This window comes from Homarus americanus, unplaced genomic scaffold (assembly GCF_018991925.1).
Source record: "Homarus americanus isolate GMGI-L3 unplaced genomic scaffold, GMGI_Hamer_2.0 scaffold7626, whole genome shotgun sequence".
Taxonomy (NCBI): domain Eukaryota; kingdom Metazoa; phylum Arthropoda; class Malacostraca; order Decapoda; family Nephropidae; genus Homarus; species Homarus americanus.
The window spans coordinates 19,692,345-19,711,290 of NW_024718273.1; the positions used below are offsets into that span (position 1 = coordinate 19,692,345).

The following is an 18,946-nucleotide window of genomic DNA, read 5'->3' on the forward strand; positions in this document are numbered from 1 at the left end:
AAAAAGCATAACAGTAACTATGGCCAACGTCTCACTACTACTGTTACACATGGATATTAATCAATTATTCATGGCATCAACTGGACTCAACTCCCTACTGTGAAATAATCAATTAATACTCGAGATATCTATTTATAAATATGTTATAGTGGGTTTTTATATATCAGTTGGTATAAAATATAGTATATGAAACTATTATGACAAATACTTATTACAATAGTCACCACAAATAGTTTATATGCTATCCATTCTTAGTACAAAACCGTATAGCAGATTAAGGTCTCTGTAATGACCTAAATTGGGTAAAAATGGTGAAGCAGCATTCCTCTCTTTTGATTCAGGCTAAATCATCAAGGTATAAATATTCATCACCATGACTTGAGGTTTGATGACTTAGTGAGATGATGACTGTCTGGATCTATGTGTGTGTGTGTGACCAGAAGCTGTCAGTGTAGATCTATGTGTGTGTGTGTGTGTGTGTTTGTGTGTGGGATAGAGTAAAGAATGACCGCTAAACACATATGGCAAAATATATTAATAAACATTTTATGAGATAGAGTAAAGAATGACCGCTAAACACATATGGCAAAATATATTAACAAACATTTTATGGCTCAAATATTAACTGATACAGGAGAGATACCAAGATATACGAATATGTACATTATCCAGATCTACTCCACACCTGTACATTATCCTTGATTACTCCACACCTGTAATTACCCTTGATTACTCCACACCAGTACATCACCCTTGATTACTCCACACCTGTACATTATCCTTGATTACTCCACACCAGTACATCAACCTTGATTACTCCACACCTGTACATTATCCTTGATTACTCCACACCAGTACATCACCCTTGATTACTCCACACCTGTACATTATCCTTGATTACTCCACACCAGTACATCAACCTTGATTACTCCACACCTGTACATTATCCTTGATTACTCCACACCAGTACATCACCCTTGATTACTCCACACCTGTACATTATCCTTGATTACTCCACACCAGTACATCACCCTTGATTACTCCACACCTGTACATTATCCTTGATTACTCCACACCAGTACATCACCCTTGATTACTCCACACCTGTACATTATCCTGTACATCAGATTACTCCACACCAGTACATCACCCTTGATTACACACCAGTACATTTACACCACACCTGTACATCACCCTTGATTACACACCTGTACATGATCCTTGATTACTCCACACCAGTACATCACCCTTGATTACTCCACACCAGTACATCACCCTTGATTACACCACACCAGTACATCACCCTTGATTACTCCACACCTGTACATCACCCTTGATTACACCACACCTGTACATCACCAATGATTACTCCACACCTGTACATCACCCTTGATTACTCCACACCTGTACATTACCCTTGATTACTCCACACCTGTACATCACCCTTGATTACTCCACACCTGTACATCACCCTTGATTACTCCACACCTGTACATTACCCTTGATTACTCCACACCTGTACATCACCATTGATTACTCCACACCTGTACATTACCATTGATTACTCCACTGCACCTTAGCCTGGCCTTATCTTGAACTAGGTAACAGTTAAATCTGAATGATAACACTACATGGTGACTGGTGGCAACTGGGGCTAGCTGTTCCAGTTTGGCCACCATACCCTCCTCATTTGTTATGATGAGGTCTAGTGGCTTGGGTGTTTGCTCCCCTCTGTAATGTGTCGGGTCTTTAACATGTTGGAACAGAAAATTATCTCACAGAATTTCTGCAAAAAGAGTAGCAGGGTTATTCAAGTCATTTGGGGTGAACTCGTTTCTCCAGTCAATGTCACCGTAGTTAAAATCCCCCATGATAAGGAGGTAGCTAGGGTTAAGCATCACTGCGTTGTCTATTAAGGCTCTTAAGTTCCTTTGATTTAGTGAGCCAGTTTGGGGATCTGTACACACACCCGACATTAAGTAAGTTCCCTCCCTTTAATTTAATTTTACGCCACTTGATCTCTTCAAAAACATCCTCTGTACCCTCGCCTGGCTGGCTCTAAGGTCTTGCCGAGCATAGATAACCACACCCCTCTTGCAAGTTTCTTGAGAAAGGTTCGTAAATGAGTCATATCCAGCAATACTGAACTCGCATTCCTCTGGAGAGATTCTCCTGTTCTTGTACAACAGTTCTACAGCTCCTACAAAATCTGGTTGGTGTACCTTCAGTAGTGTTTCAAACTCCTCTCTCTTATCAAGGAACATGTCAGTATTAGTGTACATGACATTCAAGCCAGAATTTGTTCTTTTTGGTAACATCTCTGCTCTTAGTAGTAACTCCGGCCCTCCTCCATTCTCAGCAGCTGCAGCATTTGCTAAGTACACTGTATTTTGCAGGGTGTGGTTAGATATGTCATTGTTTACACAGCGCTCACCTCCTCCTGTCTGGTAGGTGGAGCTGGTGCCTCCTCCCGGGTGGGGGGTAGAGCAGGTGGAGGGTGCGCTGCTGCCCCCTGGCTCTGCGTCGGCACACTTGCTTCCACTACCCGCCCCGAGTATAACCCATGTACACCCGTCCCCGTTCTTCCTTGACTCCTCACTCTTCTGCTTCGAGTCCTGCAGGAGTTTCTTGTACTATTCCCTCTGCATTACCGTGCCATCTGGGTGAATCAATACATTCCAAAATGCCTCGCACCTTGCTATGTTTTTTGCTTGCCAAATAACCTCCCATTTCTTCTCCTCACTCACTAGTGAGTATCAGGGTTTTTATTTAGGATAAATAAGCTGTAGTTCCTAATCTTCATAATATACCAAGGAAGCGCAAGGGTAGGAAAGTGTTTGTGTAATACAATGCTGCACTATATACAGTATACAAGTACTTGACCAAGGTAACAACTATCTTCAGAATTTTTGTCTAACAAGTAATATGGTATTTTGATTGGTTACAAAATTTTCATAAAAGAGTAAGTTCTGTTACAACATTCACTCCACAGTCTTATTTAATTAGTTACATTTCCTGGTAGATATACAGTACTCTTTATGACCTGTACATCAAATACAATAATAACAAACTTCCATTACTATACTGTATTCATGTACTGTACTGTATACAAAAGTCAATTATTTACATATTGAATGACCATTAATGGTAATTATGTAGTTACCTGTACAGTGGCTGGCAAGATTTGAGAGATGTGGCACCTCTGTGTTTGTTGACATCATATTAAAACTCCAAGAATGGCCCTAAGGAACCTCACAATTGTAGCCAGACTAAGTAGGCTAGATAAGCATTTCACAGAGTTGCCACATTTCACAAAATGCACCAGCCACTGCACCAGGTATAAGTGCACACAACTTTACAAATTATATAACCAGCCACAAATTCCAATCATCAGCTCATGAACTAACTAGACAATAACTGCCCAGATTCAGGTCTCTCCTCAACCTCTGTGTGTAAACAAGTCTCATGAGTGAGTCCTGTTTGTGCTGGTAAAAAATAATCTACTGTTTTGACGGACAGATGGAAAGTAAGGATTAATCCATGTCAGTACAGTACAGTATTTATATTTTGTGACATACTGACGATGATAAGAAACATACCTTTCAGGTTTAATATTTTATTGGTATACAGTAAAGCAAATGAAATATACACTAATATGTTTCCTATGAAACTTATTTCAGTTTTCTGAGCACAAAACCTCGATTCAAGTATTTTAATACTAATATGAAATGTTAATAATTACAACAGTTTATACTAATACTTGTACCTGACAGCTGTACCAACACACCAGGTATACTGCACACTTATTACAGTACTGTACCAACACACTAGGCATACTGCACACTTATTACAGTACTGTATCCACACACTAGGTATACTGCACACTTATTACAGTACTGTACCCACACACCAGGTATACTGCACACTTATTACAGTACTGTACCCACACACCAGGTATACTGCACACTTCACCTCCACTTATCAACAACATGTTCACACACTGGAATGGACTGAGAAGTTTTGAAAAATAGATAAAAGAAAATAGATTAAAAGATAAATAATTACAGATGTGCACTATAATAGTCCTAACATTAATTCTGGCCAATGTTCAGTGTATCATAAAAGCTTCAATTATTTCTTCAGTCAAAATATTCAAAGATATCATCTCATATTAAATATTATAATTAATATATTACTATACACAACTTTCTGAAGATAATAAAAAATACAAATCATATACTATTTACAAAATTAAGAAATGCAATTTATGTTTAAGGAATAATTTGGGAATTCTCTCTAATGTCCGTCTCCAATCAAACCAGGAACCAATATTTAGGCCTGAAATCTGTACCTTAACAGTACTGTCACTGGCGAGGCGGTGAAGAACCCGATCCCAATATTATGCTGTGGTTTGCAGTAAATACCACACATCTTGATGATTAATGACTATTATTCCTCACATTAATTGGTCCTATATACAACCTGCTTAATCAAGATAATGTCATTAAACAAGGTGCACAAGCAAGAAGAAAAGGTTAAAAAGAAAAAGGATCTAGAATTAGAGAACTTAAGAACTCAATCTTAATTGTATTCCTTGTAAATAAAAACATGGCAACCAAAATGAAAAATTAATATGTACTGAATTACCTGGCAACACTTAATTTCCATAAGTGTCAATAATCCCTCCATTCTCACACCTGTACAGTACAGTACAGTACAACTATTGTCAAAAAACAAATCTAATCTCAAAACTGTCTTACAAAATTGCAGCAGTATACCTACACAGCCTGTGGAAGCCTTGATATACTGAACCCCTTTCTGTTTGCAAGTTCCTGTGAGGTGGAAGGTACGAGGGTGAAGGGAGCGGAGGAGGAGGAAAATTAGATGGAGGGTAGAAGGCAGAACATAAGAATGATGGAAACTGCAGCAGGCCTATTGGCCCATACTGGGCAGCCCCATTTACACCCAACCCATATTGCTCATTAATCTGTCGAACCCATATTTGAAGCTTCTCAGCTTCAAGTGGAGGAATGCAGAGGTGAGGAAGGAGTGGGCAGAGGGAGTGGGGGAGCAACACCAAACTTCCCACCACAGTCAACACACTGGGCTGTACTGGAGTGGATCCTGTGCGATAGTATTTCCTCATCACAGTAATATATGATTATCTAGTATCACAACTGATAGTAGTTCATCAAATAACTCATTTTAAAAGTACAGAAAAACCATGAAAGTGCACAAATTTTTCTCTCACATTTAGAACAAAGTTATCTGGTAATTACTGCATCAACTTTCAAAGTGAATCTTTACCTTATGTTGTTACGGTCAATTTACATAATGTGCAAATTCCTCTGAGATGACTAGACCAATCGGTTCCAAATTCACTGTTTAAAATCCTTCTGTTACATCTGGGGTTTATCCCAATAAAAGAAGCTACTTAATATGCTGCACCAAGTAGCTACAGGGTGATACACTCAGTGGTGGCCTCACTATGATATACTATACTCGACTGTATTAGTGTTTGGTGCATTTGGGGTTAAGATTTTCATGTTATATTCTCAAGTATTTCTCTCTCTCTCATTTATCATCAATAACTATTATATTAGTGAAATTCCGGGGCTACCAGTGAGTGAATCAACCTGCTGTACTGTACTAACCTCAACAGCTTTAGGTACTAACATGATGTGTTCACTAACCAAGTACTGTACTGCTTCAGAGGCTGGACTCAGCAGGGGCCACCCATGCAAATACTGTCTTAAAAAAACAATAATATCAAAATACATTGAGCAATTATACTTGGCAATAATGTATTCTTTATCTTAAGATCTTGTGTACTGCACATGTTAACAGCTGCTTCACTGACAGACCAAAGCTTTCAAGATGTGCACTTGTCTGTGGTGAGGAGGAGGTAGCTTCATCTTTCATCACTTTTCCCTTCATATATTTTCACATTTAAAACACATCAGATATATTTAATAATCTCTTAACAGTTTTATATAAAATTAACCTGACACTTCTATAGCTCTGGTAGTTATACATTAGGTGATGTGAGCAGTCACAGAAAAATGAATGAAGTCAACATTCAAATTATACCATGAATTATTTCTTGTGTTCTTGTTCATCAATACACATATTATTGAATAAAAAAAAGTTTAATAGCTAAATTAAAACTTTTTGCCCAAGGTTTTTCATATTCTGGACTGAAACTTTATCAAGAACAGACCTTAGGTTACCCAACGTACAGTGCTCGCCCAACACGAAGGCCTAGGCACAGGGAGTATCCACTTACACGTTAATACTGGTGGGGGTAACTACACGGGGCTGTCATACCAAGTTAAGTAGCATTACTATTTAATACAAACAACATAGATAATACCACCATTATTCTCAACAACTTTTATAACAATTTTACTATTTTTTTTTACTACAGTACTTGTATAAAACTCTTCCAGCTTTTGTTTCTTTGATCTTCTTATTAGTCTTCAATATATTACACATTACTATATTGTGCTATATAACTTGTGCAGGACATCTTCCAAACGTTAAAAAATTGAATGGCCGCTCACTTAGGGGTTAACTAAAATATATCGGTCACTCATGAGTTGCCTAACAAATATGAAAATCAATATTTGCACTATAAAATATTAAGTGTTATTTTGTATCATCTTACAGAGCTGCTCCTTATAACGTGTGTGTGTGTGTGTGTGTGTGTGTGTGTGTGTGTGTGTGTGTGTGTGTGTGTGTGTGTGTCTGTGTGTGTTACAGTACCAGTCCTGAGTACCACCCAGTAGCACGGACATTAAAATCATTACAATTCTGGTCGAGAAAACGATCTATGACATTTTGCTTTGATGTGCGCTGGTTGTTCAATATCCTTCAAGCACTGTTTTGTTATCGTAAATTATTTTAGAGCGAGTTAAAATAATGGCCAATATTCAGAAACAATTTGATGAGGTAACAAACATACAGTAATAATACAATCCTGGCACTGAAATATATATATAGATTTTATAATATATTAATTATCTGGGAGATTAATACTAAATATATCCTAACTATAACTTAATTCATGGGTAACTAACATGGAAGATATGAGAACTAATACTATGAATTGTTTAATATACATAGTACCAATGCCACGACTTTCCCTGTCAAAAAAAACAAAAAAGAAGAATCATTATTATCATTATTAAAAAAAAAAAGTTGGTGTGTCTATGGGTAATGTAGTCATACTGAAACCTCTCGGCTCCTTTTATCAAAAGACGTAGCCAGTGTATGTATCACAAATGGGCTCTTATTACCCTCTAGTGTCTCAAGACCCAAACAACAACCACTATACTCAGGCAGCCACAATCTATCCTCACAAGCAAGTCTTACTCTTACACAGAGGTTGCTGCAATACTGTACTGTACTTCTTTTATGAGAAGAAAGGTTGTAATGTGTGTTTATTATAATTTTGTTGTTGTTTCATTTAATCTTTAACTGGAGCATAAATGGAATGTAAGGAACATGAAACGTTCACTGATGATGGCTGCCGTCCCTACAGCTAACTTCCACTGATGATGGCTGCTGTCCCTACAGCCAATACAAGGAGGGTGAGAGTAAAATACATTTATTATGATGTATACATATGTAGGTGTTCAAGTATGAATACAGTACACACACATCTTTTTAACAGAAAGAAAGGAAAATCTTGTCAACAATTCAACTGACCATATTAGCAATAAAAAAAATATTCACTTGTCTAAAAAAAGGAGAGAGAGAGAGAGAGAGAGAGAGAGAGAGTAGGAATTCATTACCTGTATTAAGTAAAAACTATCAACATTTATATGTATGTACTGCAATGATTTCTGAGAAACACTGATGCTGACATAGGAAAAACTGGCAGTGTTTGCTGGGCCTTACCTCACCTCCCTTCACCATCCCATCATAATAATAATAATAATAATAATAATAATAATAATAATAATAATAATAATAATAATAATAATAATAATGATAATAATAATAATAATAATAATAACAATATTATACACTAATAATGATAATAATAATGATGATGATAATAATAATATTAACACATGTTCATTATAATATACTGCACTGCTTCATCTGTGTAAGTACAATGTTTTGATTTACTTTACAAGGTAAACAAACTTGAGGCTTTATATCACAATCAATTAACTCCCAATAATAACCTCAATTAACTTAAGTCAATTAAAACATCCCGATAAAATCAAATGTTTCCAAACTCGGTCCAACGGCGAATAATGTTGTTCACTCGATCATCTTCCGGATCATGTAGTTGAGGATGCCGCCATGACGGAAGTAAGTCAGCTCCACTTCTGTGTCAAACCTCACCAGGGCCTCAAAAGACCTCCCATCACCCAGCTGTGAACAGATCAGTGAGGTGGTGGTGATGGCATGTAGCAGTGTGAGAGAACCAGTGTTGTTTGTATATGGACAATAATACAGGGTGTCCATAAATGATTACCCTAAAACGGTGGTAGACCATGCTTTAATCAGGGTAATTATTTATGGACACCCTGTAGAACCAGTACAGTATATTAATTAGTCTATTTTTTTTAAAGAAAATGTATATAAAGGTGATTTAAAACTTATGGGTACAGCGTAATTTACTTTTTAAATATCTTTAATTATTTCAAAGGTCACTTAATTAACACTTTTCACTCAAGTTTTTAAATTGTGAACCCAGATCCTTCATCAGCATGTAAAGTAGTTCCTTTGTATAAGCAAAATCTATTATTTTTACCCCAAGTGCCTAAAAATAAGGTATTAGGTCAGGCGTATTTTGACGTAAATTGATATTTTTTGGGGAAAGTAAAAACTAACATGTTTATATAGTAAAGATAGACTCAGGGTGCCTACTGCCCAGACAAAACAAAATTCCCTGGCTTTTCCAGGTTTCCCAGGTGTAAATTTGACAAATTCCAGGTACATTAATTCAGTACGTATTTATTATGACAGAACAACAAAATCAGAGGTTTTCAATAATATGTGGATCATTAATAAATAGTTAAGTTAAGGTCAGGTCATTACTTAGGGCTGGGAGTATAAATTTAAAATGGTGAATTATGATCGCCATTTTATTCAATTTTTAGAGGATTTTTAATTTATTTTTCACTCACCTGTACAGATACAACCATACCAGTCTTCAAGTCATCTGGAAGACTTATACTGAATGTCTCTCTGCCGGTAATTCCTAAAGACTCGGCCGTCTGACCCTCCAAGAACTGCATAGGAATAATGCCCATCCCCACAAGGTTACTGCGATGGATGCGCTCGTATGACTCTGCAATCACAGCACGCACGCCCTGTGGCACGGAAAACAACACGAGTAATTATTTCTGTAACTAAAACAAATGCCACGAATAATACAGTTTTATCAAGCAAAAATAAACAAGAGGAAAACACCACTGTTTATCACCCACCAATAGGAAGGGTCCCTTGGCTGCCCAGTCTCTGGATGATCCTGATCCATACTCCTTCCCTGCCAGAATCACAACTGGCCGGCCTTCCTCTCGGTAACGCTCCGCAGCATCGAACACATCCATCTACAAGGTGTGTACAGTATATTAGAGGACTTCACATGGATTAACAGTACAGCACCAGATACCTTTATTAATCTACATGTGATAAATGTGTATTACTTAAGGAACAGGTAACCTAATGTTGATGGTGAGAAATAATTACATAATGGTGTGGGTTCCCTACCTGAGAGGAGAGGTACAGTATATGTTCATCAGAGGAGCCCCCAGCCCAGTGGATGTTGGAAGTGATGACCCAAAAGATGTATTACGATAATTTTCCTACTGATGCTGTAGCAGAAAATATTATAAACTATAATGTGCAAAAAACATTTATGAATGACACCAAAGGTGCTGGGGAATACAGAGACCTGAGTATCAGACTGTAAGTAGTGAAGTGCCATTATAATTCCATTGAAAATCATTACTCTACCTGTTCCCCAGATGGCAGGTGGATGGTGCGTGAGCCGGCCTTTCCAATGAACTTGTTTAGAAGTCTGATGTTGGCAAAGGTACCTCGGGCCATGACAGCGTCGTTGCCTCTCCGGGAACCGTACGAGTTGAAATCACGGCGAGTCAAACTAAACGAGAAATAACAAGCTGTGTATTACTAAAGTGTCATAAAACAAACATACAAACATCAGACACAGACCAAAATGTTAAGTTAGGTTAAATACATAATATCCTACTCATCCATTTACCAGACATGACCTACAAAATAAGTGTTAGTTGTCATTTACATATACTGTACTGTACAGGTGGCCCCCCAAGTTCACGGTCCTCTATTATTCGCGGATGACACCCTAGATGTACCCAAGAATGTCTGTGGCTAGTTTTAAAGTTGCCAGCATTTTTGTGGCTGGGACAGGAAGCCATTCATTTTAGAGACAGTAATTTTCTTTACCTGTATTGTAAATATGTGTGTGTGTGTGTGTGTGTGTGTGTATAGACACACACACAAAACACATACAAATAAATAATAATGGGAAAATACTCTTACAAATAATCAAAAACAAATTTATTAAAATGTGTCTACCCTCAAGTCCGTGCTTTATTACTTTATTAATAGAGCACGGACTTGAGGGCAGACTGTCATATTTTTAATAAATTTGTTTCTGATTATTTGTGAGAGTATTTTCCCATTATTATTTATTTGTATGTGTGTGTGTCTACAGTACACACACACATATATACAATACAGGTAAAAGAAATAACTGTCCTAAGGGCAAACACATAAAGGGAATATAATTTTTTTGTACACAAGTAAATATTAACCCCCCGTCCGCAAATGTTATTCGCGAATAACTGCATTTATATCATTGTCTTTTAACCCTCAACCATCAGCTAAGGATTCCCTATTTCCTAGATGATGGTCACTGGCAAGGATTATATACTGATCAAGATGATAACAACCAAACTCATTCAGGCACATAAAAGACACAAGATTCTGACAAAGGTTTTACATGTGATGACAAATTCATGAAAAGACTTGCATAGGAAGGACATTTTTTTTTTTTTTTTTGCACCCCTCTACATCCTGTGCAAGGTGAAGTGCAGAAGCACTCACAGCGCCCATCTGGGAAGCATGCTAAGTTCATGCATGCCTTTATGTCTCATGAGTTAAGGGAGCAGAAGCCTGAAGGGTCAGAGGTTTTTAGTCAAGGGTGTAGAAGCCTGAAGAGTCATAGGTTTTTGTCAGCAAGTTATTGGAAGCTCCAACAATTTTCCCTGAACTCGAATTTGCAACTTTTCGATTTACAACAGGTACCTACTTTACTGCTAGGTGAACAGGGACCAAGGGGGGCTAGGAAGAGTGTCCAAACAACTTTCCACCGGCCCGGGAATCGAACCCGTGACATCTCGCTTGCGAGGCAAGAGCGGTACCGCTCTACCACCTGCACCCCTGAAGGACAAGTTTGAGTGAAGATTCTGATAAAGTCTTACAGATAAAGAAAATAAATTACCTGAAGATTCATCTTCTCAGCTTATTTCACCTGAACATTAACCACCCTAATGCTACCTGGAGTCTCGGTTACATTAGGTTAAGTTAGCATTAGGTTTGTCGATCTTGAGGTGAAATAAACTGGAAGTGCAAATCATCAAAAGATTCATAGAAAGTAGTATTCTCAGTGCCATACCCATTAGCTGCCAGGTAGCGTGCCGCAGGAGAGTCACGAGCTATAGAACCAGCCGGTGATATGTGGTCGGTTGTTACAGAGTCTCCAAGATAAAGAAGAACTTGAGCGTCCTTGATGGTCTTAATGGATGGCAACTCCTGTGGGTTATAAACAGTCATCAGAGCCTCATTACACCAGTGATGATATATATAACAGGGACCTACAGGATCCCTATCTACCTATCACTCTTTCTCTCTCTATCCTATCTCTCCCTCTACATACCTATCTATCTTAGTAATAATCACCTATACAACATGCCCACCTTCGTCATGCCCTCAAAGAAGGGAGGCCTCTTGATATAGGTCGACTTAGAGTCCCAAGGGTACAGCATCCCCTCAGGAGCCTCCAGCTTGTTCCAGCGGTCATTCCCAGTTGTGATGCGAGAGTAGACTTCCTTAAACATGGCTGGTATCACGTGTTCCTGCTCCACCACCTGGATGTCTGCGCGTTGTGGCCAGATGTCGCGAAGGTACACCAACTTGCCAGTGTCACTTTTACCTGTGATGAGACACATGTTCACTCTGGGGTTATCAGACTTCACGTTCAAGTAAAAATCTGGATCACCTGAGGAATAGACTCCCCCTCGTCCCCCAGTTTATTTCATCTCATTAACATTACCTGGCGAGAGAGGTGAGGATAGTACAGGATCAGGATGTTTAATCTTAAGGTGTAATAAGCTGTGGGGACTAATCTTCAGGTTGGTAAAGATAGTGAAACAATTCGGTAAGGATCAGGATGTTTAAGCTTTAGGTGTAATAAGCTGTGGGGACTAATCTTCAGGTTGGTAAAGATAGTGAAACAATTCGGTAAGGATCAGGATGTTTAAGCTTTAGGTGAAATAAGGCAAGGGGCTAATCCTTTTATTTGATACATATACAAACAGAACAATTAACTTTTAAACCTTGAAAATAATACAGGTGATAGTTACATACAGTATATTAGTTACACAGATCATAACACAACGACAGTACAGTACTATATACATACCAATAGGCTCCGTCTCAAAGTCAATATCCACGCGTCCGGCCAGGGCGTACGCGATGACTAACAGTGGAGAGGCCAGGTAATTAGCCCGGGTGTTGGGGTGTATCCTGCCCTCAAAGTTACGGTTGCCAGACAGGACTCCACAGCACACGAGGTCATTCTGCGGAAAATTTTATGCCATTATCGTCAATTTCATGAAATGTACGACAAGCAGAGCATGTAGTACGGTACAGTACGGCACTAAATTACGGTACGAAGGTATATCTGAGGTACTGTACAAAATTATGGTACGGCATTTTTCCTTTGGTACGAATTACGATAAATCAATCGTACCGCACCGAACTGCATGATCTGACGGCAAGAAAATTCAAGACTAATAAAGGTTAAATTAAGTTGAGTTAGATTTGTTTAAGGTTAGAATATGCTAGGTTAGGACGGGTCACCTTAAGTTACCTTCCACTGTACAGTACATGTATAAACAAAACTAGCATGCAGTACAGTACCTACAAACTCACCTTCTCGATGGCCTCAACGATGGACTCAGGAAGAGGACCCGAGTTGCCAATACAGGTCATGCAACCGTACCCGACGATGTCAAAACCAAGCTTGGAGAGGTAGGGCGTGACCCCGGAGTGTTGCAGATAGTGAGTCACGACGCCAGACCCGGGTGACAGCGACGTCTTGATGTATGGCGCTACTGTTAGTCCCGCCTCCACGGCTTTCTTGGCTAACAGACCTGAAACAAAGAAGGAAATACAGTATACTAGTGACTATTTTTCTTTCTTTCTTTATTTCTTTCTTTCTCTTTCTTTCTTTCTTTCTTTCTTTCTTTCCTTGTATATGGAGGTAAAAACAGAGGACTTGTGTTAACATACTTAAATTACTACAATAAATTATATAATGGTTAATGAGGGAGATAGTGATATAAAGCCTTAAGTTCTTTACCCAACAGAAACTCATAAGAAGTGAAACTGGTGCAACAGAAACATACAACAGATGAAACTGGCCCAACAGAAACATACAACAGATGAAACTGGCCCCAACAGAAACATACAACAGATGAAACTGGTGCAACAGAAACATACAACAGATGAAACTGGCCCAACAGAAACATACAACAGATGAAACTGGTGCAACAGAAACATACAACAGATGAAACTGGTGCAACAGAAACATACAACAGATGAAACTGACCCAACAGAAACATACAACAGATGAAACTGGCCCAACAGAAGCATAAAACAGATGAAACTGGCCCAGAAACAAACAGACAAACTGGCTAGCAAGAGAACATACAACAGAGATGCAACTGACCCAACAGAAGCATAAAACAGATGAAACATTGCTTAGAAGCATAAAAACAAACTGGCTAGCAAGAAGCATAAAACAGATGAAATTGACCCAACAGAAGCATAAAACAGATGAAACTGGCCCAACGACTTGCAAAACAGATGAAATTGACCCAACAGAAACATACAACAGATGAAACTGGCCCAACAGAAGCATAAAACAGATGAAACTGGCCCAACTGAAACATAAAACAGATGAAACTGGCACAACAGAAACATACAACAGATGAAACTGGTGCAACAGAAACATACAACAGATGAAACTGGTGCAACAGAAACATACAACAGATGAAACTGGCCCAACAGAAACATACAACAGATGAAACTGGTGCAACAGAAACATACAACAGATGAAACTGGCCCAACAGAAACATACAACAGATGAAACTGACCCAACAGAAACATACAACAGATGAAACTGGCCCAACAGAAACATACAACAGATGAAGCGACCCGGCAAGAAACACAGCAACAGATGAAACTGGCCCAACAGAAGCTTATACAACAGATATATTGGCCCCAACAGAAACATACAACAGATGAAACTGGTGCAACAGAAACATACAACAGATGAAACTGGTGCAACAGAAACATACAACAGATGAAACTGGTGCAACAGAAACATACAACAGATGAAACTGGCACAACAGAAACATACAACAGATGAAACTGGTGCAACAGAAACATACAACAGATGAAACTGGCACAACAGAAACATAAAACAGATGAAACTGGCACAACAGAAACATACAACAGATGAAACTGGCCCAACAGAAACATACAACAGATGAAACTGGTGCAACAGAAACATACAACAGATGAAACTGGTGCAACAGAAACATACAACAGATGAAACTGGCCCAACAGAAACATACAACAGATGAAACTGGCCCAACAGAAACATACAACAGATGAAACTGGTGCAACAGAAACATACAACAGATGAAACTGGCCCAACAGAAACATACAACAGATGAAACTGGTGCAACAGAAACATACAACAGATGAAACTGGCCCAACAGAAACATACAACAGATGAAACTGGTGCAACAGAAACATACAACAGATGAAACTGGTGCAACAGAAACATACAACAGATGAAACTGGCACAACAGAAACATACAACAGATGAAACTGGCCCAACAGAAACATACAACAGATGAAACTGACCCAACAGAAACATAAAACAGATGAAACTGACCCAACAGAAACATAAACAGATGAAACTGGCCAACAGAAACATACAACAGATGAAACTGGCACAACAGACAGAAACATACAACAGATGAAACTGACCCAACAGAAACATAAAACAGATGAAACTGACCCAACAGAAACATAAAACAGATGAAACTGACCCAACAGAAACTTATAGTAAGTGAAACTGTCTCAACAGAAACTCATAGGAAGTGAAACTGGCCCAACTGAAACATACAACAGATGAAACTGGTGCAACAGAAACATACAACAGATGAAACTGGCACAACAGAAACATACAACAGATGAAACTGGCCCAACAGAAACATACAACAGATGAAACTGACCCAACAGAAACATAAAACAGATGAAACTGACCCAACAGAAACATAAAACAGATGAAACTGACCCAACAGAAACTTATAGTAAGTGAAACTGTCTCAACAGAAACTCATAGGAAGTGAAACTGGCCCAACTGAAACATACAACAGATGAAACTGACCCAACAGAATCTTTTTTCCTACATTCCATTACGACATATAGAAGACATAGACAGTGTATGAGAAGCAATGCACAACATACAGAGGTCACAACATACAGAGGTCACAACATACAGAGGTCACAACATACAGAGGTTATAAACTCACCAGCACCCAACATCACAGAAGGGTTGCTAGTGTTGGTACAGGAAGTTATGGCGGCAATGACCACAGCTCCATGCTTTAGGGTGTACTCCTGGCCCTCATATACAAAGGGGATGGTCTTGTCGTGTTGGTCAGCTGGCAGCCCAAATCCCTTAAACCCAACCTGCAACAAGTGACATGAATTAATGCAAAGTAACGTGTGAATTTAGGTAAAGTAGCGATAATTGAAGGTAAAGTAACGTGTGGTTTTAAGTAAAGTAACGAGAATTGAAGATAAAGTAACGAGAATTGAAGGTAAAGTAGCATGTGATTTTAAGTAAAGTAACGAGAATTGAAGGTAAAGTAGCATGTGATTTTAAGTAAAGTAACGAGAATTGAAGGTAAAGTAGCATGTGATTTTAAGTAAAGTAACGAGAATTGGAGGTAAAGTAGCATGTGATTTTAAGTAAAGTAACGAGAATTGAAGGTAAAGTAACGTGTGATTTTAAGTAAAGTAACGAGAATTGAAGATAAAGTAACGAGAATTGAAGGTAAAGTAACAATAATTGAAGGTAAAGTAACGTGATTTTAAGTAAAGTAACGAGAATTGGAGGTAAAGTAGCATGTGATTTTAAGTAAAGTAACGAGAATTGGAGGTAAAGTAACGTGTGATTTTAAGTAAAGTAACGAGAATTGGAGGTAAAGTAGCATGTGATTTTAAGTAAAGTAACGAGAATTGAAGGTAAAGTAACGTGATTTTAAGTAAAGTAACGAGAATTGAAGGTAAAGTAGCATGTGATTTTAAGTAAAGTAACGAGAATTGGAGGTAAAGTAACGTGTGATTTTAGGTAAAGAGAATTGAAGGTAAAGTAACGAGAATTGGAGGTAAAGTAGCATGTGATTTTAAGTAAAGTAACGAGAATTGGAGGTAAAGTAACGTAATTTTAAGTAAAGTAACGAGAACTGAAGGTAAAGCAGCATGTGATTTTAAGTAAAGTAACGAGAATTGAAGGTAAAGTAACGTGTGATTTTAAGTAAAGTAACGAGAATTGGAGGTAAAGTAACGTAATTTTAAGTAAAGTAACGAGAATTGGAGGTAAAGTAACGTAATTTTAAGTAATGTCATGGAAATTGAAAGTAATGTGAATTTAAGTAGAAATTTTGAGCATATTAAAGTGATTTTAGGTATTGTAACTTAAATTTAAGTAAAGTAACGTAATTTTAAGTAAATTAACACGATTTTAAGTAGAGTAACGCGAATTTAAGTAAAGTAACGTGAATTGCAATAAAGTAACTTAAAGTAACATGAATTTAAGTAAAATAACGTAAATTTAAGTAATACAGTTGTCACGTGAATTAACGTAAAATAACGTGACCTGACTTGAAGAAAGCAAAGTAACATAAATAGAAATAATATATAAAGTAAAGGAGAGAGAGAGAGAGACTGAGAGACTGAACATTACACATAAAATAAAAATAACAGCCCAGGCCCCAGGATGACCAACAAGGCGAGAACAGAACGTTGACCTGACCTGACCCACCGTGACCTCTCCCAAAGGACTTCCATGAACCTTCTTACTGACCTCACACCATACCACCCCCTCCCCCCCCCCTTTACATAGATTAGAGGTCATAGCACAATCCCAGAGTACATGAAATGACCTCTCGGTAATCTTAAGTGACCTGATATGACCCAGTTATACCCTGACCTGAGCTAGAAGGTATGACCCCCATGCTTTGTTCTGAAGGTGTGTGTATGTGTAGGTGTGTGTGTGTGTGTGTATACTTTTCTACACTATTATTTCATCCAACACAAATATAATCACACCAGAACGTAGATACAAACGAACATCTTCCGAGCGACACAAGTTGAGGAACTAAGGTAAATGTTGAGACTTACCAGATAAGTCGGGCAAGAGACTGTGATGGCGCCAGGCTACCACACCGACTCTACACCCCCCAGCTTATACCACCCGGAGATTAACCAACCTATTCTAACCTAACAAGTCTCAACACTAATGTATCTTAACCTAACCAAAACCAACCTGAAGAATCTACCCCCAGCTTATTTTAACCTAAACATTAATCACTCTAACATAATTTGGGTGGGGGTTAGGTTAGTGTTAGGGCAGATTAAGTTAGGGTGGTTAATCTTTAGGTGTCATTCTGGATTATATATTTAATTTTTTTTACTACAATTTAGGTTTATAATTTTTTTTAAATCCTTTATAATCAAAACGGTGATGCAGACAAGCAGATATATGGAGATGAAAACAGTCCGTCATGTCTCGCCCAGACGCGTTAGGTCTACAATGATATACAGTACAGTATTTGTATATTTTTAAGCTGTGCTGTACTGTATTGTGTTGTGTTGACGGGTAATTACAGCAGTTGATCAAAATACTAATATTAATAACTTATAATTGGGTCAGAGAGAGGTAGCAGGTGTGTGGGGGGGGTTACCGTGTAGCGTCCTTGTGTTGGTACAGCTGGTGGGTCAGGTCACTACCCCACCCTCCCACTAATCTCCACCCACTCCTTATAGTTCCCTACAGATATACAGTATTGATCGGTGAATATAATTCTAAGATATATTTTCACTTTAATAATAGCTTTTAACAACTAGCAATGGCCGCATATTTTAACTCTCACGTCTCCCCAAGTTGACAGAAAACAAGTCAATGGTGAGTGTGTAGTATCGTGGGATTAAAGTCGACCAATAAGAAAAGTATTGCGCGGTCACGTGATGACCTTCAGATTATTCGTCCAATAGGAAGCCAGAGTGACCCAACTTGACCCAGAGGGCGGAGGGTGATCTTCTCTAGTAGCAGAGACGCTCTCACAAGCTGTCAGTCGCTCACACCCTCAACAAGCTCCTCATAACTGGTGGTGGCAACACGTAAGACGAAGGCCTCTCCTGGGACACATCATGGTGTAAGTATTACTGGTGATAAAAGGTAAGACATGGCGGCGTTACCGTGGCAGTGATCAGCTCTCTTGTGCGGTGATTCGATGGTTCCCGCCCGGCAGACGAGTGTTATATCTGGCGTCACCGGGTATGATGAATCATC

The 18,946-nt window shown here is 38.5% G+C and overlaps 1 protein-coding gene across 3 annotated transcripts in view; it reads right to left on the minus strand.

Annotated features, from left to right (window-relative positions):
- Positions 1 to 3,600: 3,600 nt before the first annotated feature.
- Positions 3,601 to 18,946, minus strand: part of LOC121859553 (cytoplasmic aconitate hydratase-like) — a 37,486-nt gene continuing 22,140 nt past the window's right edge. For all 3 annotated transcript variants that reach the window (XM_042356460.1, XM_042356459.1, XM_042356461.1), the window contains 9 exons: positions 15,900 to 16,059; positions 13,222 to 13,442; positions 12,710 to 12,866; positions 11,985 to 12,220; positions 11,684 to 11,820; positions 9,979 to 10,126; positions 9,450 to 9,572; positions 9,147 to 9,332; positions 3,601 to 8,388 (listed from right to left, as the gene is read on the minus strand). In XM_042356460.1, coding sequence (XP_042212394.1) covers positions 8,275 to 8,388; positions 9,147 to 9,332; positions 9,450 to 9,572; positions 9,979 to 10,126; positions 11,684 to 11,820; positions 11,985 to 12,220; positions 12,710 to 12,866; positions 13,222 to 13,442; positions 15,900 to 16,059 — 1,482 coding nt within the window. In that variant the 3' untranslated portion in view covers positions 3,601 to 8,274. The remainder of the gene's footprint in view (positions 8,389 to 9,146; positions 9,333 to 9,449; positions 9,573 to 9,978; positions 10,127 to 11,683; positions 11,821 to 11,984; positions 12,221 to 12,709; positions 12,867 to 13,221; positions 13,443 to 15,899; positions 16,060 to 18,946) is intronic.